Source organism: Heloderma suspectum, chromosome 3, assembly GCF_057233095.1.
Source record: "Heloderma suspectum isolate Gila_16-S chromosome 3, 16-S_ref, whole genome shotgun sequence".
Classification (NCBI taxonomy): domain Eukaryota; kingdom Metazoa; phylum Chordata; class Lepidosauria; order Squamata; family Helodermatidae; genus Heloderma; species Heloderma suspectum.
In genome coordinates this window covers 324,879,226-324,901,851 of record NC_139460.1, presented here as the reverse complement: position 1 = coordinate 324,901,851, position 22,626 = coordinate 324,879,226, and the positions used below count along the sequence as shown (strand labels likewise).

Sequence of the window (22,626 nt, the reverse complement as noted above, 5' to 3'; positions counted from 1 at the left end):
AAGGGGCTTGCGTAACTCAGTGAAGCCATAAGCTATGTCGTGCAGGGCCACCCAAGACGGACAGGTCATGGCAGAGAGTTCTGACAAAATGTGGTCCACTGGAGAAGGAAATGGCAACCTACTCCAGTATTCTTGCCAAGAAAACCCCATGGAACGTATCACAAGGCTAAAAGAGATGACGCCGGAAGATGAGCCCCTCAGGTCGGAAGGTGTCCAATATACTGCTGGGGAAGAGCAGAGGGTATTTCCAAGTAGCGCCAGAAAGAGTGAAGCGGCGGGGCCAAAGCCGAAAGGACACTCAGCTGTGGATGTGTCTGGTGGTGAAAAGAAAATCCAATGCTGTAAAGAACAATATGGTTTAGGAACCTGGAATGTCAGATCAATGAATCAAGGTAAGCTGGAGGTGGTCAAACATGAGATGGCAAGATTGAACATTGACATCTTGGGAATCAGTGAACTAAAATGGACAGGCATGGGCGAATTTAATTCAGGTGACCATCATATCTACTATTGTGGGCAAGAATCCCTTAGAAGAAATGGAGTAGCACTCATAGTCAACAAAAGGGTGGGAAAAGCAGTACTGGGGTACAATCTCAAAAATGATAGAATGATCTCAGTACGAATCCAAGGCAAACCATTCAACATCACAGTAATTCAAGTCTATGCCCCAACCACTGAGGCCGAAGAAGCTGAGGTTGATCGGTTCTATGAAGAACTACAACACCTTCTAGAACTAACACCAAAAAAAGATGCCCTCTTCATCATAGGGGATTGGAATGCTAAAGTAGGAAGTCAAAAAATCACTGGGATAACAGGCAGGCATGGCCTTGGTGTACAAAATGAAGCAGGACAAAAGCTAATAGAGTTTTGCCAAGAGAACACACTGATCATAGCAAACACTCTTTTCCAACAGCACAAGAGACAACTCTACACATGGACATCACCAGATGGTCAATATCGAAATCAGATTCATTATGTCCTTTGCAGCCGAAGATGGAGAAGCTCTATACAGTCAGTGAAAACAAGTCCTGGAGCTGACTGTGGCTCAGATCATGAGCTTCTTGTTGCAAAATTTCGGCTTAAATTGAAGAATGTAGGGAAAACCACTAAACCGTTCAGGTATGACCTCAATCATATCCCTTATGAATATACAGTGGAGGTGAGGAATAGATTTCAGGGATTAGACCTGATAGACAGAGTGCCTGAGGAACTATGGACGGAGGTCCGTAACATTGTTCAGGAGGCAGCAACGAAATCCATCCCAAAGAAAAAGAAATGCAAGAAAGCCAAGTGGCTGTCTGATGAGGCTTTACAAGTAGCTGAGGAAAGAAGGGAAGCGAAAAGCAAGGGAGAAAGGGGAAGATATATCCAACTGAATGCAGAGTTCCAGAGTATAGCAAGGAGAGACAAGAAGGCCTTCTTAAATGAACAATGCAAAGAAATCGAGGAAAACAACAGAATGGGAAAGACTAGAGATCTCTTCAAGAAAATCGGAGAACTCAAGGGAACGTTTTGTGCAAAGACGGGCATGATAAAGGACAAAGAAGGCAGGGACCTAACAGATGCAGATGAGATTAAGAAGAGGTGGAAAGAATACACAGAAGAACTGTACAGGAAAGATCTTAATGTCCCTGATAGCCATGATAGTGCGGACACTGAACTTGAGCCGGACATCCTCGAGAGTGAAGTCAAGTGGGCCTTAGGAAGCATTAGTAACAACAAAGCTAGCGGAGATGACAGTATTCCAGCTGAGCTATTTAAAATCCTAAAAGATGATGCTGTTAAAGTGCCTCATTCAATATGCCAACAAATTTGGAACACTCAACAATGGCCGCAAGACTGGAAAAGGTCAGTTTACATTCCAGTTCCAAAGAAGGGCAACGCCAAAGAGTGTTCAAACTACCGCACAATTGCGCTCATTTCGCATGCCAGCAAGGTGATGCTCAAAATCCTACAAGCTAGGCTTTAGCAGTATGCGAACCGAGAACTACCGGAAGTACAAGCTGGGTTTCGAAGAGGCAGAGGAACTAGAGATCAAATCGCCAACATTCACTGCATCATGGAGAAAGCAAGAGAATTCCAGGAAAATGTCTATTTCTGCTTCATTGACTACGCTAAAGCCTTTGATTGTGTGGATCACAACAAACTGTGGCAAATTCTGAAAGAGATGGGAGTACCAGACCACCTTACCTGTCTCCTGAGAAACCTGTACGAGGGTCAAGAAGCAACAGTAAGAACCAGACATGGAACAACCGACTGGTTCCAAATTGGGAAAGGAGTATGACAAGGCTGCATATTGTCACCCTGCTTATTTAACTTATATGCAGAGTACATCATGAGAAATGCCGGGTTGGATGAATCACAGGTCAGAATTAAGATTGCTGGGAGAATTATCAATAACCTCCGATATGCAGACGATACCACCCTAATGGCAGAAAGCGAAGAGGATCTCAAGAGCCTCTTGTTGAGGGTGAAAGAGGAGAGTGCAAAAGCTGGTTTGAAACTCAACATTAAAAAAACGAAGATCATGTCATCTGGCCCTATCACTTCCTGGCATATAGAAGGGGAAGAAATGGAAGCAGTGACAGATTTTACTTTCTTGGGCTCCAAGATCACTGCAGACGGTGCCTGTAGCCATGAAATTAAAAGACGCTTGCTCCTTGGGAGGAAAGCTATGACAAACCTAGACAGTATAGTAAGAAGCAGAGACATCACCTTGCCAACAAAGGTCCGTCTAATCAAAGCTATGGTTTTCCCAGTAGTAATGTATGGCTGTGAGAGCTGGACTATAAGGAAGGCTGAGCACCGAAGAATTGATGCTTTTGAAGTGTGGTGCTGGAGAAGACTCTTACGAGTCCCCTGGACTGCAAGGAGGTCAAATCAGTCAATCCGAAAGGAAATCAACCCTGAGTGCTCATTGGAAGGACAGATCCTGAAGCTGAAGCTCCAATATTTTGGCCACCTAATGCGAAGAGAAAACTCTCTGGAAAAGACCCTGATGCTGGGAAAGACTGAAGGCAAAAGGAGAAGGGGACGGCAGAGGATGAGATGGCTAGATAGCATCACCGATGCAATGAATATGAACTTGAGCACGCTCCGGGAGAGAACGCAGGACAGGAAGGCCTGGCAAATTCTTAAAGTGATGGGAGTACCAGACCACCTTACCTGTCTCCTGAGAAACCTGTACGAGGGTCAAGAAGCAACAGTAAGAACCAGACATGGAAGTCCATGGGGTCACGAAGAGTCGGACACGACTGAACGACTGAACAACAACAACAAAAGTAACTGCAAAGCTCCCTGCTGTTCAGAGAGAATTCAGAATTCTGTGAAAGAGTTGGAAGAAATCCTAGTGAGTTATCTGGTACAGTCCCTGCACTTCAGGATAACCTGAAATTGAAGGACCTCTGAAAGATGCCGGGTCAGCCTTTAAAGAAGATTATTCTGTAGCATGTTTTTAAGCAACTAGTTCTGTGTGCCCAAAAATACCCCCCCCCCCAAATCACGGGCATGCTTTGGACTGGGGTTTATAAGGACATAAGAAGAGCTATGCTGGATCAGACCAAGGGTCCACCTAGTACAGCATTCTGTTCACACAGTAGCAAACCAGCTGTCTGTGGAAAATCCTGTGAGTGTGATATCCTCCCACTCATGTTCCCATAAACTGGTGTACATAGGCACACTGCCTCCAATACTGGAGGTAGCACATTGCCATGCTGTCTAGCAGCCATTGATAGCCTTCTCCTCCAGAATTTGTCTAGCCCCCTTTTAAAGCCATCGAAATTGGTGCCCATCACTATGTCTTGTGATAGCGAACTCCATAGTTTAACTATGCTCTGCCTCCCAGATACTGTACAACAAAGCTCTTGAGAAACGTGGGCATTTTCACAGTTGTTTGTGGTATGAGGCTCTGTGCAGTTCAAAAGAAACAACATCCATAACTGTGTTGGGTCATAGCCATACCTGAAGTCAGTCTTTGGATCCTGGCCTTAGCAAAAAGGACACCCTTCATTTTCAGCCTCCCTGAAGTTTAAGACCGTTGTCTCATCGTTGGTAGATGTGGTGGCCTGTGGTTCCCCTGACACCATTTTATACATTTGCAAACTGCCCATATCAGACATCCCCAACCTGACCATGCTGTCTGGAGATTATGGGAGTTGCGCTTCACCACTTCTGCTGAGCACCAAGTTGGAGAAGGTGGTCTGTATTATCCTTTAATCTGTCTCCATACGAAATATGCCCGGTTCCATTGATCTTTCTTCGTGAGACTTGTTCTCTATTGTTGAAAAAAAGTTTTCCACTAAAAAAATTATTTCTTCATGCTCAAATGAGCTATATGCTTCCAGCAGCACATTGCAAGAAATACTGACAGCATAAATTATGTGGTCAAGTAAGTGTAAACAGGGGAGCTGCAGCCAGATAACAGAAATGACAAAAGGAAAACAAACATGCTGAGGATGTAATTTCCAAAAACAATTAGAGATGTGTTGCCTATACCCTGATCACCTTTTGTTTCCTCTTCCATAACCATTTTTGATCTTTTCAGCATTCATATAGAGCACTGTGCCTCTTCCTGTAGATCTCTTGCTGCCAGTGAGGTGTTTCTACTTGCTTGCGTCCCTACTGCTTTATGGTGACTCCTGCTCTTTTGCCTCTCCAGGACGCAGTGCGGAACTCTGTCTGTCACACAGCAACTGTTATAGCAAACTCCTTTATGCATTGTGGAACAACCAGCGACCAGTTCCTTAGGTAAATCACTTGGTGGGGCAGCATGTGAACCTTCGGATGTTGGGGATCAAAGCTGTGGAGATGTAATGTGTTGTGGGAGCTTGGCTGATGGAGGGCCATCTTCAGCTATCTGGAAGTGAGAGCTGGTGCTGGGAGGCCCTTGGCAGGTGCCCAACCATGCCTACACTTGACGCTGGCCCCAATTCCATCATTACTTTCTCCAGTCCTACCCTTAATGCCAACCCTGCCCTGCTGAGCCATGAAGTACCACTGGCCCTAGCAGGAGGTCCCTCCCACTTAGCCTGCCCAGTCTCCGAGCTTTTGTAAGGATGTTGTGTAACTCTCTCTGAGCCTTTAGGGTATGGCAGAAAATTGATTTAAAGAAGTGTACTGCTACTGCCTCATATACGTCAAGCAGACTTATTGAAAATGAGCCGCTTGGGATTAATTTTTGAAGAGCATCATTCAGTGCTTGTTGTTGTTTATTCGCTCAGTCACTTCCGACTCTTTGCGACTTCAAGGACCAGCCCGCGCCAGAGCTTCCTGCCGGCAGTCGCCACCCCCAGCTCTGGCACCTCCAGACTATCGTCCCTCCATCTTGCCCTTGGTCAGCCCCTCTTCCTTTGGCCTTCCACTGTCCCCAGCCTCAGCATCTTCTCCAGGGTGTCCTGTCTTCTCATTATGTGGCCAAAGTACTTCAGTTTGCCTTTAATATCATTCCGTCAAGTGAGCAGTCTGGCTTTATTTCCTGGAGCATGGACTGGTTCGATCTTCTTGCAGCCCAAGGTGCTCTCAGAATTTTCCTCCAGCCTGGTGCAGAATATGTGAAAGTGTTAGGCTCGGAATTCGGAGGTTCCTGGTTGTGGATATTACTAATGTTGTGTCCAAGTAGACCCAAGCCAAAGTTGCTTTAGCAAAAGAAATAGGGCAGGGATTTTTTGTCCTCAGTAGGTGCTGGTATTTAAACGCGCTGGGTAAAATCCAACATAAGTCCTACTTTGAGTAGACCCATTGAAATGAATGGCATTTAAGTTAGTCATGACTGTTAAGTAGGACTTGCATTGGATTTTACTCACTATTCCTTCAATATGAAGGTTTGACCGACCCTGAGATGTGTTCAATTCCCAACATTTCTATTTGCAGAGATAATTTGGAGTGGCTTGCCAGGGCTACCAATTGGGCAAAGTTTACCGCTACGGCCAGCCTCGGTGTCATACATAAGGTAATGCCAAAGTATTTGTTGCATTGTATGTTTGATAATATACCACCGCAGATGTTACCTTTAGGAAGGGAGGGGCCGTAGCTCGGTGGTAGGGCTCCCTCTTTGCATGCAAAAGGTCCCAGGTTCAATCCTCGGCTCGTCCAGGTAGGGCTAGGAAACAATCCGGCCCGAAGCCCTGGAGAGCTGCTGCCAGCCAGTGTCGGCAGTACTGGGCTAGATGGGCCAATGGTCTGACTCAGTATGAGGCAGCTTCCGATGTTCCTACGTATGGAGGCCTTCCTGTGCACACTGGCCCAGCTCCTAGGCAGGCGTGGAATGCATCCTTGTCTTGCTGGCTCCAAACTAATAGGTTACCATTTGGCGGTCTCTTCACAGTTACAAAATTAGCAAGTAGATGGTGTGTATATCATGTGTACTGCATAACGTGAGAGCTCAAGACATGTTTATCCTAATAGATGTCTTTGGCACATAGGTCGAAATTCCTGTAGCGAATCAACTATGTCCATGTGATTCTGGGAAAATCTTGCTTTAATGTGTTTACTGTAGAGAGTAGGAAAAATGGATTGCTCCATGGTGTTTACAGCAAGGCATGTTTTGGACTTCTTTTTATAGATTGAAGAAGCCAGATAATACTTTAAAATTAAGATTGACATCTTGAGAACAGTAATGTTAAATGTCTATTTCATTAAATGATTTATAATATAGAACCTGTTCTGTTACGGGTGGGCTTAATTTGATATAAACCATAGGGTTTATATATCCAGACTGTTAGTTGGACTTGGTTCCCAGTGAAATCACTGACTAACTTGCCCCACTGCTTTCAGTGGGAACTAAGTTCAACTAGCTGAGCCTGGATCCGACCCATAATGTTTGAAGTAGGTCTTGATTTTTTTTTTTTTAGAAAACCTTTTAATTATATTTTCAGTTAAATGAACCCGTTGTATACGGAACACAATTTAAAATAACAAAATATTCAAATTAGCAGCAAAGTAAAAGGAAAATTGGATAATCTGGGATAGAGAAAGTAGAATGTTAATGTTTGGTTTAACTTGCATTATTTGGAAACTAGTGTGTTTTGATTAGCAGAGGTAGAATATAGCATTTTTCTCCTAATCATAAAGTTACAAAAGGGCATAGAGGCACTTACCTACTGGCCACAACCCAGTTGCTGCCTCAAAATAAATGCACATGTAACTGCATTAAAAAATACTTGCTGATTTAATCTAAACTGGTCAGCATGATTTTGTGCTTGTCTAGTTCGCTTCACTGTTTAGCGTGCATAAGCCTGTGTAGAATGTTCTGTACGTTCTGTGTACAATTCTTTTCTACATACACTGCAGCTGGTTCGGTTTTTCATCTGCCTTTTCAAGGATAGATGCTTGTGACCATACCATGTAGGTCAGGGCTGGTTAACCTGGGACCCTCCAGATCAGCCCTTGCCAGCATAGCCAATAGTGAGGGATCATGGGAGTTGTAGGCCAAAACATCTGGAGGGACCAACCCTGTTATAGGTCCATGTTAGACAACTATATTTTGTGGAGGCAGTAGTTTCCAGAATCTGATCTCCTTCCCATGCCTGCAAGCAGACTCTAGCTAGGTTGGCCCTCTGTAAAACAAGGACAGAAAGTCTGAATTTGAACTGTGGCCTGCCAATTGTCCATCACGTCTGCAGGCAATACTGGATCTTATGTGGTGATGTAGGTTAACTATAGCCCAGAAAGTCATGTGTGGTGCAATCCTATGCATGTCTACTCAGAAATAAGTTTAGCTGAATCCAGTGGGACTTGCTCCCACGTAAGTGTGTATAGAATTGCAGCCTTAAGCCCTCTCACTAAACCAAAATTAAGTTAAAAAGCTTTGGGCTATGCAGCAAATGAATGGTATCTATTTGTGCTTATTTTTCTTTGATTCTAAATAAAACATCTGTCAGGGCTATTGCATTCCAAGATTTTAACTGGATTTAGAATTGATGGTGTAAATTACCCTGTGGCATCCATCGAACTTCTCAAGTGGGGGAAAGGGACGTCCAACTGGAGCCACAGAACAATTTGGTTAAAACAGAAGAGGCTGTGGCATTTATCAATTGTGAACAGTGTAGAGGCAGCAGATAGATTTTTTTTTTTTGGCAATAGATTCAGAACAGACAAATGAAAATACTTCATGCATAGTTGTTATGGAATTTGCTGCTACAATAAATAGTGATAGTCACTGCTTTCGATGGCTTTAAAAGGAGATTAGCCATAATCATAAGAGAAGGAGTCATCTTTCCTGGCTATTATCCATGCTAGCTAAATGGAACTTCCTTATTCAGAGGAAGTGTATCTTGGAAGGAGTTGTGGGTGAACTGTTGCCTTTCTTCTCTGCTTGTGGGGCACCCTAGAGGCATATTGGAAGGAAGATGCAGGTCTGATGCAGCAGGGTTCTCATTTATTTTATTATCTTTACACCATACCTTGCCTCTGGAGAGCTTAGGGCAGCTAACAACAAGATAAAACAATAAACTAACAATTTAAAACAACCCTTACAACATAACCATAAAACACTCAAGCAGCAGCAGAAAGTAACAGAATACAATACAGTAAAATTTGAAAGAGAGAGTTTAAATAGAGAGTTTAAAAAATGCAATAAGGCAACAATTCAGCACCCAAATGCCTTCCTAAATTGGAAGATTTTACCACCTTGCTGAAGGCCATTTGCAAGGAGGGAAGGTGAGCTCTTCATATGTTCTCTATTCTTTCTTTGTGATGAATTTCCAGGGTCATGAGAAGGAAGCTCTTCAGTTAATGGCAACGTACCTGCCAAAAGACACATCCCCAGGGTCAGCCTATCAGGAAGGTGGTGGACTTTATGCCCTGGGACTCATCCATGCCAATCATGGTGGAGACATCATAGACTACTTGCTGAACCAGCTGAAGAATGCCAGCAATGATGTATGTACTATCTCATAAGATGCCTGGCAGAGAGTGTCTTAAGGTGGTGGGATGGTCTTTGGGTTTCTCAGACAGAGTGCACAGTTGTGTTAGCTGGCCTAGGAATTTTATTGAAGGGTGGGATGAAAATGCCCTAAATAAATAAATTGTCCCAAGGCAAAATGTATATGGCTTCATATTTCTCATGAAGATTCTTCTTAATTTCTTTTTTTAACTGCTGAAAATTACATCACAGTGAAGGAAGGAAATACGGTTTTACATGAAGTCCTGAACATCTTCTATATATATAAAAGTCAAAAATTGTGTGTGGGTTTGTGTGTTTGTGGCTGGCTGCAGGGCCATCTGTAACGCAGGGAATAAGGGGGAGCTGCCCTGGGTGTAATCACACTGTAGGGGCCCACTGAGCCTGTCATTTGGGCCCTACAGTTGCTGCCCCTTTTACTTCATATTCTCACTTGCCAGAGTGTATGACGGGTTACATTTTTACTTTGTTAATACTTTCCGTTACTAACAAGTACACCCTCTCGATCATGGTGCAGGCCAGGTTTCTGATTTCAGCTATGAGTCATCCTATTGGCCATCTTTCATTCTATTGGCCTCTCTCCCATTCACTCTGACTTCCTTCACCTTGGATTGGCTGGCCGCCGTTTGTTCCCTCCCCTTTACTCATGGTTTCTTTTCTGATTGTGCAGAGCATTTAGTTTCTCGCTCCTCTTCCTGCAATATCCAGTGAGCAAGCAAGTTAGTGTTAAATATCTTTACCCCTTTCAATGCCAGTTATATCTGTTAGTAAGTAGTGTGTGATTAACACTAATGTGAAATGTGGTGTGGTGTGTGCTCGCCTGTCTGAGGGGCTGGGATGACACAGTGGAGTGGAGACTTAGGGCTTTATTCAAAGAGTGAACTGGGGGGCATTGAGAAGGCAATTGCAAAATGAAGGGCAAAATAGCGGAGTTTTACGTGTAGCTGAATTGAAGATTTTGGGGTTTGTGTGTTGGTGGCTGGCTGCAGGGCCATCTGTAAGACAGGGCATAAGGGGGAGCTGTCCTGGGCCTTTTGCAGAACTCAGAGTCAGAGAGACCACGGAGTGAAGGAAAAAGAGTTTCTTTATTTAACGCGTGGGCTTTATGGCTGGAATCACTTCCAAAGAGCCAAAAGCCCCGAGGCACATTAACACATTGCTTTTATAGACATTATGACACATATGAAATGGCTCCTCCTCTCCCTCCCGTGTGGGGTTGCAGTCCTCAACATTTCTTCTCCTAGCACCATTGTTTATAATACAAGAAATGGGTTATAGGGTAGCCATGATAAGCAGAGAACAGAAGAGAACAGCAGAGAACATGATATACAACTCTATGCTGACCTTAGCCTTTGTTGACAAGATAAGAGACTCCTGTGTCTCGTCAGCCTACAACAATATATTCAAGGGAGAAAGAGCTCAGCAAGAACATGAAGCATGAGACTGCATGAGGCTACTTAGTCTGACCCCCGATATGGCTGCTACAGGCCTAATCACACTGCAGGGGCCACTGAGCCTGCAATTCGGGCCCTAGAGTTCCTGCCCCTTTTACTTCACATTCTCACTTGCCAGAGTGTATGACAGGAGTCACTGGGTCACATTATTACTTTGTTTATACTTTCCCTTAATAACAAGTACACCCTCTCAATCATGGTACAGGCCAGGTTTTTGATTTCAGCTACCAGTCATCCTATTGGCCATCTTTCATTCTATTGGTCTCTCTCCGATTCACTCTGACTTCCTTCACCTTGGATTGGCTGGCTGCCGTTTGTTCCCTCTCCTTTACTCATGTTTTCTTTTCTAACTGTGGAGAGCATTTAGTTTCTCTCCCCTGTTCCTGCAATATCCAGCAAGGAAGCCTCTGTTGAACATTTTAATAGTGGTATGAGATTCAGTGTGGCTTATACTGTAGTAGTGCTTACAGATTCAGTCTCTTGCATTTGTAGCAGTGTTTTTTATTCAATCTGCTCATTATAATTGTTGTGCTTTTTTAATCAAGTCTGGTGGATTCAACTTTTCACCTTTCTTTTGGGGCCTTTCCTAGAAGCGTAAACCTACCTTAATGTTCTTCTAACAAATAATTGTTGTTGTTCAGTTGTTAAGTCGTGTCCGACTCTTCGTGACCCCATGGACCATAGCACGCCAGGCCTTCCTGTCCTCCGCTCTCTCCCAGAGTGTGCTCAAGTTCATATTCATTGCATCGGTGATGCTATCTAGCCATCTCATCCTCTGCTGTCCTCTTCTCCTTTTGCCTTCAGTCTTTCCCAGCCTCTGGGTCTTTTCCAGGGAGTTTTCTCTTCGCATTAGGTGGCTAAAATATTTGAGCTTCAGCTTCAGTATCTGTCCTTCCAATGAGCAGTCAAGGTTGATTTCCTTTAGGATGGACTGATTTGACCTCCTTGCAGTCCAGGGGACTCGTAAGAGTCTTCTCCAGCACCACAGTTCGAAAGCATCGATTCTTCGGCACTCAGCCTTCCTTATAGTCCAGCTCTCACAGCCATACATTACTACTGAGAAAACCATAGCTTTGATTATACGAACCTTTGTCGGCAAGGTGATGTCTCTGCTTCTTACTATGCCTAACAAATAGCGCCTCTGACAAAATTACATCCCGGGCAACGCCAGGTATATCAGCTAGTACTGTATAAATTCTAAACAGCTAGAAAAATATTTCCGTTGTGGAATATGAGCAGCAGTGCAAAATGTGGGGTTTTGGCAAGCTGTTTGGCTACCAGAGCTGGTTGCGTTCTGTCCAGCCCACCTGATAAATTGAGTACAGGCTCTTGGAGAATACAAACAGTTCTCTTAATTTCTTGTAGATTGTCCGACATGGGGGTAGCCTGGGACTTGGCTTGGCCGCTATGGGGACTGCTCGCCAGGATGTCTATGATCTTCTGAAAACAAACTTGTACCAGGATGATGCAGTGACAGGTAAGCTATTGTATTTAAAATGGCTGGTGCATGTGTATGGCCTTGTCATTGCTGACATGGTAAACCTGCAGGAGAGGGATGATATGATGGAATGCTTCTCCATGAAAAAACTGTTCTCAGCATAGAAAACTAGCATGTCTAGCAGAAGGCTAGCCTAGAATCCTTCTCCCTGGCTTACTAAATTTCTTCTGGAGGGGATTTTTAAATGGAACCACATTCAGTCATGTGAGCCCTGACCTGCAGTCTGCAGTAGAAGAGCACAGGCAGAAGCCTTTGTACAGGCAGCGGAGGGTGGATTTGGGGCTAGCTACAATCCCTCATGCAATTAGCTGTGAGGACTGGTGAGAAGGAGAGGATTAGATTTCTTTTGTTTAGCTTTCTATTTCAGGTTTATACAGTCAGGGCCAGAAATATTGGAGCAAGGATTACTGTTTTGGCAGCTGGCCTCTGTACACCACCACATAGAAGTTGAAAGGAAACACCCCCAGATGGGAGCGAAGTCGGGACTTCCAGCTGTAATTCAAGGGGTTTGACAAAAGTGGGGCATGAACCATTCAGGAAGTACGACCAGTGGCATATACACACCCCCATTGTTGGTGGCACATAAGTAATGGAACGAATGGCTGACAAGCAGCTGCATGGCCAGGTGTGGCCTGTTTCCTGGGTACCCCATGACCAATCAAGCAGATAAAAGGCCTGGAGGTGGTTCTGAGTGTAACATTTGCGTTTGGTAGCTATTCACTGGAACTCCCAACATGAGGTCCAAAGAGGTGTCTATGAGAGTGAAGGAGGCCATCATTAGGCTGAGGAAACAACATAAACCCATCAGAGAGATCGCAAAAACAGTGGGAGTGGCCAATACAACAGTTTGGAACATCCTGAAAAAGAAGGAATTAACTGGCAAGCTCAGCAACAGCAAAAGGCCTGGAAGACCATAGAAGACAACTAAAGTGGATGACCGCAGAATGCTGATCATGGTGAAGAGGAACCCTTTCACAACATCTAGCCAGGTCAAGAACATGCTTGCGGAGGTAGGCATGTCATTGTCAATATCTACAGTCAAGAGACAGCTTTATGAATGTAAATACAGAGGCTTCACAACAAGGTGCAAACCACTGGTAACACTCAAGAACAGAAAGGCCAGATTAGCCTTTGCCAACAAACACCTAAAAAAAGCCTGCCCAGCTCTGGAATAAGATTCTTTGGACTGATGAAACCAAGATTAACTTGTACCAGAATGATGAGAAGAGGAAAGTATGGAGAAGGAAAGGAACAGCTCATGATCGAAATCATACCACATCATCTGTTAAACATGGTGGAGGCAGTGTTATGGCATGGGCGTGTATGGCTGCCAGTGGAACCGGGTCACTGGTGTTTATTGATGACCTGACTGTTGATAAAAGCAGCAGGATGAATTCTGATGTGTATAGGGCTATACTTTCTGCTCGGATTCAGCCGAATGCTGCCAAACTGATAGGATGCCGATTCATATTGGAGATGGATAATGACCCAAAACATACAGCAAAAGCTACCCAAGAGTTTCTCAAGGCAAAGAAGTGGGATGTTCTTCAATGGCCCAGTCAGTCACCTGATCGGAACCCAATAAAGCATGCTTTTCACTTACTGAAGACCAGACTGAAGGCAGAAAGACCCACAAACAAGCAGCAGCTGAAGGCAGCTTCAGTAAAGGCCTGGCAAAGCATCTCGAGGGAGGAAACTCAGCATTTGGTCATGTCCGTGGGTTCCAGACTCCAGGCAGTCATTGACTGCAAAGGATTTTCATCCAGGTATTAAAAGCGATCCTTAAGTTTGAAATGATGTTGGTTTGTTCCATTACTTATGAGCCACCAACGATGGGAGTGTGTATATGCCACTGGCTGTACTTCCTCAATGGTTAGTGCCCCACTTTTGTCTCATCCCTTGAATTACAGCTGGAAGTCCTGACTTCACTCCCATCTGGGGGTGTTTCCTTTCAGCTTCAGTGTGGTGGCGTACAGAGGCCAGCTGCCAAAACAGTTATCCTTGCTCCAATATTTCTGGCCCTGACTGTAATCTTGTTTAATTAAGAACTTAAGAAAAGCCATGCTGGATCAGACCAAGGTTCTGTCTAGTCGAACATTCTGTTCACGTAGTGGCCCACCAGTGATGGAACTAGTGTTTTAAAACATTGGCTTCTAGCATGAGTTCTTACATTTTGTATTGTGAATCAAATGTTTAGATTGCTTTTCCCTTGAGGTTTACCACTTTTTTTTTTTTTTTTGCATGATTGCCGTTTGGGAGACCACATGAAAGGTTTCTGAAATAAATCTGGGTCTTTCTGTACTCTTGCACTCCCCTACTGAGTGCAAATTCAGTTCAGCAGCACTGGAGTAGAGAAGGCATTGAGTTTTATTTGGAATTCATCACAGCCTGCCCTAGAAAGGGCCCTCAGGTTTTGTTGTTAGCTAGGGAACCACCTGAAGGGGCAGAGGGACAGTTTATGGCTCACAAAAATTATTGTATTACTTTATGATTTGGGGCCTTTTGCTTTGGGGTTGACAAGCAAGAATTTGGCCAAACCACCAGCCTGTATTACTGCATATATGGGAGGCAGAGAACAGTGGGATGGTCCAGGGATCCTGTCTTCATTCTGTTTCTTTCTTACACTAAAGGTGAGGCAGCTGGTCTGGCTCTGGGACTGGTGATGCTAGGATCTAAAAACGCTCAGGCAATTGAGGATATGGTGGGCTATGCCCAAGAAACCCAGCATGAGAAGATCTTGCGGGGCCTGGCAGTTGGCATTGCCTTGGTGATGTATGGGAGAATGGAGGAGGCAGATGCCCTCATCGAGAGCCTCTGCAGAGATAAGGTGAGTGCAGCTTTTCCTGAAAAATGATCCACTCACGCTCAGCCCCCCACTTCAAAAATGTATTAGTTTTTTAGTTAAGGGTATCTTAATACTTAACATTTAACACATTTGAGTATGTGGTTATTTAAAATATTTGTATCCCCATCTTTCTGTCCAACAACAGGCCTTGAAGGCAACTGCCAAGCAGAAATTAATACCTTAAAAATATCTTACCATGTTTATTCATGTGTGGGTTCAAGGCCCTTGGCAAACATCTCTGTAATCTTTACGGTAACCCTCTATGGTCGGTCAGTATTACCTCCATATTGCAGGTGATATGATTGAGGCTGAAAAGTAGTGCTTTGCTTAAATTTATCTAATGAGTTTGCAGCTGAGATGAGCTTCCAAGAGGGAAGGTTCCTGGCTCACACCATGGCCAATTCTTAACTGAACAGCTTCCAAATCAGCCTCCCTCAACCTGGTGCCCTCCATTAGGCCATACCACAAGTGTCTTGCAAAGAAGAAGATATATCTTCGCCAATTTACCAGTTTATCACTTTAAAAATAAGCAACCTTATACCAAGTCAGACCATTGGTTTATCCAGCTCTGTGTTGTCTACACTGATTGGGGCAGTGCTTCTCCAGGTTTTTGGACATGAGTCTTTCCAGGCTTACCAGGAGATACCAGGAATTTAACCTAAGTCCTTCTGTGTGCAAATCATGTGATCTACCACTGAACTGTGGCCCTTTCCCATATGGCCCCTCTAATCCCACCTCCCACCACAACTTCAGTAACCATGTAAATGTTGAAGTGCTCTGCCTCTTCCAGGATCCGATCCTCCGTCGTTCAGGGATGTATACTGTTGCAATGGCTTACTGTGGCTCGGGAAACAACAAGGCAATCAGACGTCTATTACATGTTGCTGTAAGTATTGTTGACTCTGGATACTTGTGATAATGTACGGGGGGTGGGGACGTAGTATGGCAAGCCAGTTCTGATATCATGCTAACCCATGGCTTCTGCTAACCATAGTTTAGAAGTCAAATTATGGCTTGAGCATACAACAGGGAAGGCATGGCATAGAGGTGCTTGTGTACATTCATTTTCTGTTTCTTCAACACTTAGCTTCATAGGTTCACTCCCACAGCCATAGTTTACCTGTCTCTGCATAGCCACAACTATGGCCTGTCATTTCAATGGTCACGCCAAGCCATAGGTAGCAGAAGCCATGGTTTGAAAACCCACTTGAAATCATGATTGCTAATTTGTCAGCTGATTCCTAAATATATTTTGTCAGTGGGACATCAAGGCAGATTGTAGTTAAGTTTCCTTAACAGTGGCTTGGCCTGATGTCTGAGTTTTGCTTAGGTGTTCAGATAGCGTTCCCATCTACACAAGACGGTTTTCAGGTTAGCTTATCCTGCGTGGTCGGTAGTTACAAGTGTCCCATTTGAACAGAGAACTGAGGCTGGGAGGCATACCCAAATCCCCGTCCCACCCAGTGACTCCGAAGCTAGCTATAGTGAGATTGAACCTTAGTTTGCTTTCGTTGCATTCCAGTAGCTGGCAGCCACTCAGTCTGTTCTGAATCATAGAAAGAGCATGACTAGAAAAATATTTTCTTGAAGGGTGGTGGTGGTTGGTATTTATTTTCCTAAAGTGGAGGAAAGGTGTCCTTGAGCGGGTTGCTCCTCCCTCACACTCTAGTAGGCAGGGCTATGCTGAATGGACTTATGGATGTAACTTTGTGGGAGGGAGCCCCCCCTCCCCAGCCTTCTTAGCTCCAGACAGCAGGGCATCAGTAGAGATCCACCATTCTCCTCCTGTTCCTACTATTTTCTCCTAGCTGTCCTTTTCAGCCCCTCGCACTTTTTACTCTTAAAAAGAGGAAGGGAATTAGGTGAGGCGATTGAAGGAGGAGCTCACCTCTGCACAGTTTCCCCTCTTTGACCAGTGGGGGACCCTGAGCTGTTGCTGGGCCTCTCACAGGATTTCTCTGACTGAGACTGGAGTAAGTTGGGACTGGAGTAAAGCTCACCCGGGAGTGGTACCATTGTCTCCCTGGAAGTTCTGCCCAACCCTCTAGTCAATCATCCACCATCCCCAGTGAGGGAACTTGAGCAGAATGGAGCTGGCACGGGCAGCAGACGCTGACAATCTCTGGCTGGGTAGCCTGTTTGCTTTGTTGTCGTCCACATACTGATGACATCCTAGTCTAAATCTCTGCGATGACCTCCCGCAGCTTCATTTAAGCTTTGAATCATAGAATCATAGAATAGTAGGGTTGGAAGGGGCCTACAAGGCCATTGAGTCCAACCCCCTGCTCAATGCAGGAATCCAAGTCAGAGCATCGCTGACAGACGGCTGTCCAGCCTCATCTTGAAGGCCTCCAGTGTGGGAGAGCCCACCACCTCCCCAGGTAATTGGTTCCATTGTCGTATTGCTCTTACAGTCAGGAAGTTTTTCCTGATGTTCAGCCGGAATCTGGCTTCCTGTAACTTGAGTAGCATGGGAGACATGAAAGTTCCCTCTGGCTTCCCAGAGTCTGCAGGGTGGAACAGCAGTTCCCCTCTACCACTCTCTGGAACCAGCCTATGAGGAAGGACTGATGCCACTGCAGCTCAGTGACTCTCAGTTCTGTTTCAGCTGCACAGCACAGTCAAGTGGTATCAAACCCTGATGATGGATGTGACTCGGTCTCCCTTTTTAAAGCCGTATAGACATTTCTTGATAAAAATTGCATGCGTGTATTTTAGGTCAGATATTTCCATGTGTTTAGTGAGGTACCCCAACTGTAAAATCTTGCTTGTCCTTTTTAATAGGTTAGTGATGTCAACGATGATGTGAGGCGAGCAGCCGTTGAATCACTGGGTTTCATTTTGTTCAGGTATGACCTCTGCTTCCATCTCTTCTGCAATCTCCACTAAGGTTTAGCTTAAATTCGAAGGATTCATTTGTGCTTCTTGTACGGTACACTAACTTGGTCTCAGCTGTACTTGTAGAATAGCAGGATTATGTCAAATATATAGGACAGCCATAAAATGTGTTGTCTCTGATTATTGGTCTTTGTCTTATTGAAGATCCTTTTTGTAGTAGCTCAAAAGGTGCTTTTGGGGCTGCTACACCTGCTTTTCAGAATAGTAACATCTTGCTGTCTGTGAAACAATCTGTAGAAAGCTTTAGTGCTGTGTTGGAAGAGAGCAGGAAAAAAGAGGCAAAGTGGTAATCTTCTTAATGGGTAATTTCTGTCATTTCTGTTGGTGCAAGCACATGTAAGCGTTTGGGTTACACAGAGCTCTTCCTCAGAATGGGAAGGTAGCTAAGGGCTACTGCAGGGAGGGCAGCATTAATGTTAGTAAGAGCCACATTGTTGGCATTGCCGCATGGTTCCTGGAGTAGTGTAGGACTGCACCACAAGGAAGGAGTTCCTGTGCTGATACAGGTGTGAATCGGCTCTTAACCACAGCTGTATGCAGAGAGAGGCTACAGATTGTCTAGATGCACTTTCAGCCCAGTGATGAAATGGTTCTAGTGTCTGAGTCTGCTGTATTTGTCTTGAGTCATAGATTTCGAGCCTTTTGGAGTGAAAGGAGCTGCAGCATGTTAAGGAACATAATGTGCACCTCCATTGCTATCTGGCTTTTCCTTTCTGTCCTTCTCACTGTTGATTTTGGGTAACACCTGACCTCTCTCTGGACTTGTGCATAACTAATTTCCATTTCCAGCACAGCACCTCCTAAGTGGTATCCTGAGGATAACAAGTTGAGTAACAATTAAAAAGGTGGTAAAATATTGTTGAAAACGCATGCTTTTCTCCAGTCTCAGATGGACTGCAGATTCTTGCATTAAAACACACACACGCTCTTTCTAGCAAAGAATTAGCTTCCATTCCCTTCAGCAAGAGAAAGAATTCTGTGTAACACCAATGCTTGCATCCTCTTAGACCAGTAGAAGGCCTAAAAAGGTGAATGGGGCAATCACCTTAGCAGCTGCCTATTGAGGACTTTCAAAGTTCCTGCCTTCAAGAAGCCATTTTCATTTTGATACTGTCGGCTCATATCCTGCATGTTGGCAACAGTATATTGTCCTGGGCTTGTTTTAATCTAGGGCGTATGCGCGCTTGGTTACAGTGAGACACTGGCCAGGTCTTCGGGGAGCCGCTGTTGCCCCTTGAGGAACTGAGGGTATAATGTGGAACACACACAATGCTCTCCCGAAACGGTACATTGCAGAATGGGATCAATAAGGGTGGGCCAGCTGCCATTCTCAGGGCATGTTTGTCATAGCTGATCTTCCTGTTGGGGAATCCTACAGGGCTCCAGAGTACAGTTAGGATGAAAAACCAGTTGTCTATATCAGCTGTCCTCAACCTGGCACCCTCCAGATGTGTTGGACTGCAGCTCAGCCATGTTGGCTGGGAATGATGGGAGTTGTGGTCCAGCAGATCTGGAGGCCTCCAGGTTGGGGAAGGCTGGTGCATACTGTGATCAGAGGAATCCATTTGCGAAGACTGACAGTGGTAGAATGTTTGATGCTGAAGGTGGTGATGGATTCTTCCTCCTGATGAAGTGGACAAGATGCTTTCATCTGTAAGGCCGACCACCTGCTTACTTGACCCTTGCCCATCTTGGCTCATTATGGGTGGCAGAGAGAGACTGGGTGACAGGATCAGGGCGGTGGTGAATGCCTCCCTTGAGGAGGGAGTGATGCCATCAGCCCTCAAGGAGGCAGTGATAAGACCGCTCTTAAAGAAGCCCTCCTTGGATCCTCAAGTTCTGAACAACTTTCGCCCAGTCTCAAATCTGCCATTTTTGGGCAAGGTGATTGAGTGAGTGGTGGCGGTGCAGTTGAAGGCACACTTTGAAGAAACTGATTATCTAGACCCATTTCAGTCGGGCTTCAGGCCTGGGCATGGGACAGAAACAGCCTTGGTAGATGATATGAGGAGGTCTCTGGATAGGGGTGAATGCTCCTTCCTTGTTCTCCTCGACCTCTCAGCGGCTTTTGATACTGTTGACCACAGTATCCTCCTGGACCGCCTGGAGGGGTTGGGCATTGGAGACACTGTATTGCGGTGGTTCCGGTCCTTCCTCTCCGGCAGATACCAGAGGGTAGCACTGGGAGAGGAGGTTTCGGACCCGTGGCCACTCACTTGTGGGGTGCCACAGAGTTCCATCCTCTCCCCGATGCTATTTAACATCTATGTGAAGCCGCTGGGGGCTATCATCAGGAGGTTTGGGGTGCGGTGTCATTAATATGCGGATGACACGCAGCTCTACCTCTCGTTCAAATCTTCACCAAGGTTGGCCGTAGAATCCCTGTCCAAATGTCTGGAGATGGTGAGTGGCTGGATGGGGAGGAATAAGCTGAAGCTGAACCCTGACAAGACCGAGGTACTTTTGGTGGGAGACAAGAGGAGGCTGGGGGATGTTGACCTGGTGCTGAATGGGGTACGGCTACCCTTGAAAGACCAGATCCGCAGCCTGGGGGTCATTTTGGACTCCCAGCTGTCCATGGAGGCTCAGGTGTCAGCTGTGAGCTGGACAGCGCTGTATCAACTCCATCTGATACGGCGGCTGCGCCCCTTCCTTCCCGACCATCTGCTCCCATCGGTAGTACATGCCCTGGTCTCCTCTCGTTTAGACTACTGTAATGCGCTCTACGTGGGGTTACCCTTGAAGATGGTTCAGAAGCTGCAGCTGGTACAGAACGCGGCGGCTCGCCTGATTAAAGGCAGCCGCCGGCGAGATCACATCACTCCAGTGCTGAAGGAGTTGCACTGGTTACCAGTTGTTTTCCGGGTCAAATTCAAGGTGTTGGTTTTGACCTTTAAAACCCTATATGGTTCTGGCCCAGCCTATCTTAAGGAGTGCCTCCAGCAACACCAGACAGACCGCTTAACAAGATCAGCCTCGGATGGCCTTCTCTCTGTCCCATCAGCCAGGACAGCTAGACTGGTGGGGACGAGGGAGAGGGCCTTCTCTGTGGTGGCCCCCACTCTGTGGAACTCCCTCCCTAGGGAACTCCATCATGCCCCCTCTTTAATGAGCTTCCGTCGTGCATTAAAAACGTGGTTGTTCAGGCAGGCATTTGGGGTGGGTTAGGGTATTTTAGAAAATGTTTTTACGGAATGTTATTGTTTTAAACTGTTTTATTGTATGCTGTACATCGCCCAGAGTGGTTGGGTGACAAGCCAGATGGGCGATTAATAAATTTAACAATAAATAAATAAATAAATAAATAAATATGGCTTTAATTGTTGAATATATGCAGTAGAAAGCGACACACTTTAGTGAAACCTATTAATTTCAGAGAGCCAATGTGCCCATAGTGGTTAGAGTGTTGAACCCGGGTCTCCCCAGTCCTAGTCCAAATCCCCACTTGGACATGAAGCTCACTGAGTGACTTTGGGCCAGTCACTGAGACTCAACCTAACCTACCTCACTGGATTTTTGTGAGAATAAAAATGGAGAGGAGGATTATGTGTATGCCACCTTGGACTCCTTGGAAGAAAGGCGGGCTTTAAATGTAACAAACAAATAAATAAATGCATCAGTGTGAAGCCCTTTGAGGAGTCGTGGCTTTACTGATGAATATAGTACAATCTTTATTTAGTGGAGTTGGAGAATGTTCGGTTTACGTGCATTTCTCAGAGGCTCCGGGGTATGAGACCTGTCTCTTTGCAGCTTCGTTATTGAAACTTTCCATGAGGAGTTGCCAACAGTGGAATTAAGTTTCTGAAAACTTGTTAAGAGGACATTATTTCAGTGAAGTATCTGGGAAGTATCAGATCAAGGATGGATAATATTCAAGCTGTGAATATCAGTAACTTTTAGGGAAAAGGAATTACAATTATTCTTGTGGATGTAGATTTTCTAACTAATTCTTCCACAATGGCTCCTCAGTAAGTCTTTCCCAGGGTTCCAGATATTCTCAGATGGCCTAAATTGGGGAGTATATATATTTATTTATAATACTTTCTATACTGCCTTCCCACTAACTAGGTTAGCGCTCAGGGCGGCTAACACTGGTCAACACGTAATGAAACAGTCATTTGTAGGTTCAAGAGGGGCCCAAAGTTGAGCTATGGAGCACCTACTTTGCATGCATCTGGTCCCAGGTTCAGTACTAGCATCTTCAGTTTAAAGTAGGGAGTAGGGGATGATGGAAACACTCTCTGCTTCATTCTCTGAAAAGCTGCTGCCAGTCAAAGAGACAATACTGGCCTAGATGGACCATATCGGACCGTGTATAAGGCAGGTTCCCATGTTCCTATGAGAGCTAATTAATGGCTGGGATTGGAAGGTTGAATTTTGTTATAATTTTTTCATTAACTTCCAAGTTCAACTATTCGTTTGTTTTTTCTGTTCTGCTAATGATAGATTTTTAAATTGGACAGTAAGTCATTTTTACAGTCCAGTTCTCACTCAGGTTAGGCAAGGCCAGGTCCCAGGATGCAGTCTGCCTATGCTGCTGATACTCAGTTCTATCTTCTATTTATATCTAACTGGAGATTAGTGGTGCAGGTTAAGAATCAATATTTGAGAACTAGAGTGGTCTGAATGAGAATACGGAAATTGCATCCGAATACAACTATTGATGGGGAGCATCTAGACAAGGAGAGGACATCCATGATAGACAGAGTCACATTCTCCCTGAAAGATAAGGGAGAGAGCCTTCTTGGTCATGGCTCCCCAATTACGGAACACTCTCCCAGTGAGGTCCACCTGGCGCCAATATGGTCATATTTTTGGTGCCAGGTTATGAGGTACTTCAGCTCCCAGGCATTTGACATCATACGATGAGCTTTTTAATGGGTTCTGGGATTGATATTGTTGATTGTTTAAAATTGTTTTATATTATTTTATGTAAATGGTTTTATATCAAGTTATTATATTGTATTTTTAGGATTTTAGATGTGCAGCTAGCTGTTGCGTCCAGGAGTGCTTTCATTAGAGCTGTCTGCCC

At 45.0% G+C, this 22,626-nt stretch overlaps 1 protein-coding gene across 1 annotated transcript in view; it reads left to right on the top strand.

The window, feature by feature from the left end:
* The window catches only part of PSMD1 (proteasome 26S subunit, non-ATPase 1), a 135,235-nt gene that overhangs the window by 21,401 nt on the left and 91,208 nt on the right, over positions 1 to 22,626 (top strand). The window contains exons 10-16 of the mRNA XM_084847736.1: positions 4,658 to 4,746; positions 5,869 to 5,947; positions 8,704 to 8,877; positions 11,719 to 11,830; positions 14,482 to 14,678; positions 15,487 to 15,582; positions 17,481 to 17,545. Coding sequence (XP_084703862.1) covers positions 4,658 to 4,746; positions 5,869 to 5,947; positions 8,704 to 8,877; positions 11,719 to 11,830; positions 14,482 to 14,678; positions 15,487 to 15,582; positions 17,481 to 17,545 — 812 coding nt within the window. The remainder of the gene's footprint in view (positions 1 to 4,657; positions 4,747 to 5,868; positions 5,948 to 8,703; positions 8,878 to 11,718; positions 11,831 to 14,481; positions 14,679 to 15,486; positions 15,583 to 17,480; positions 17,546 to 22,626) is intronic.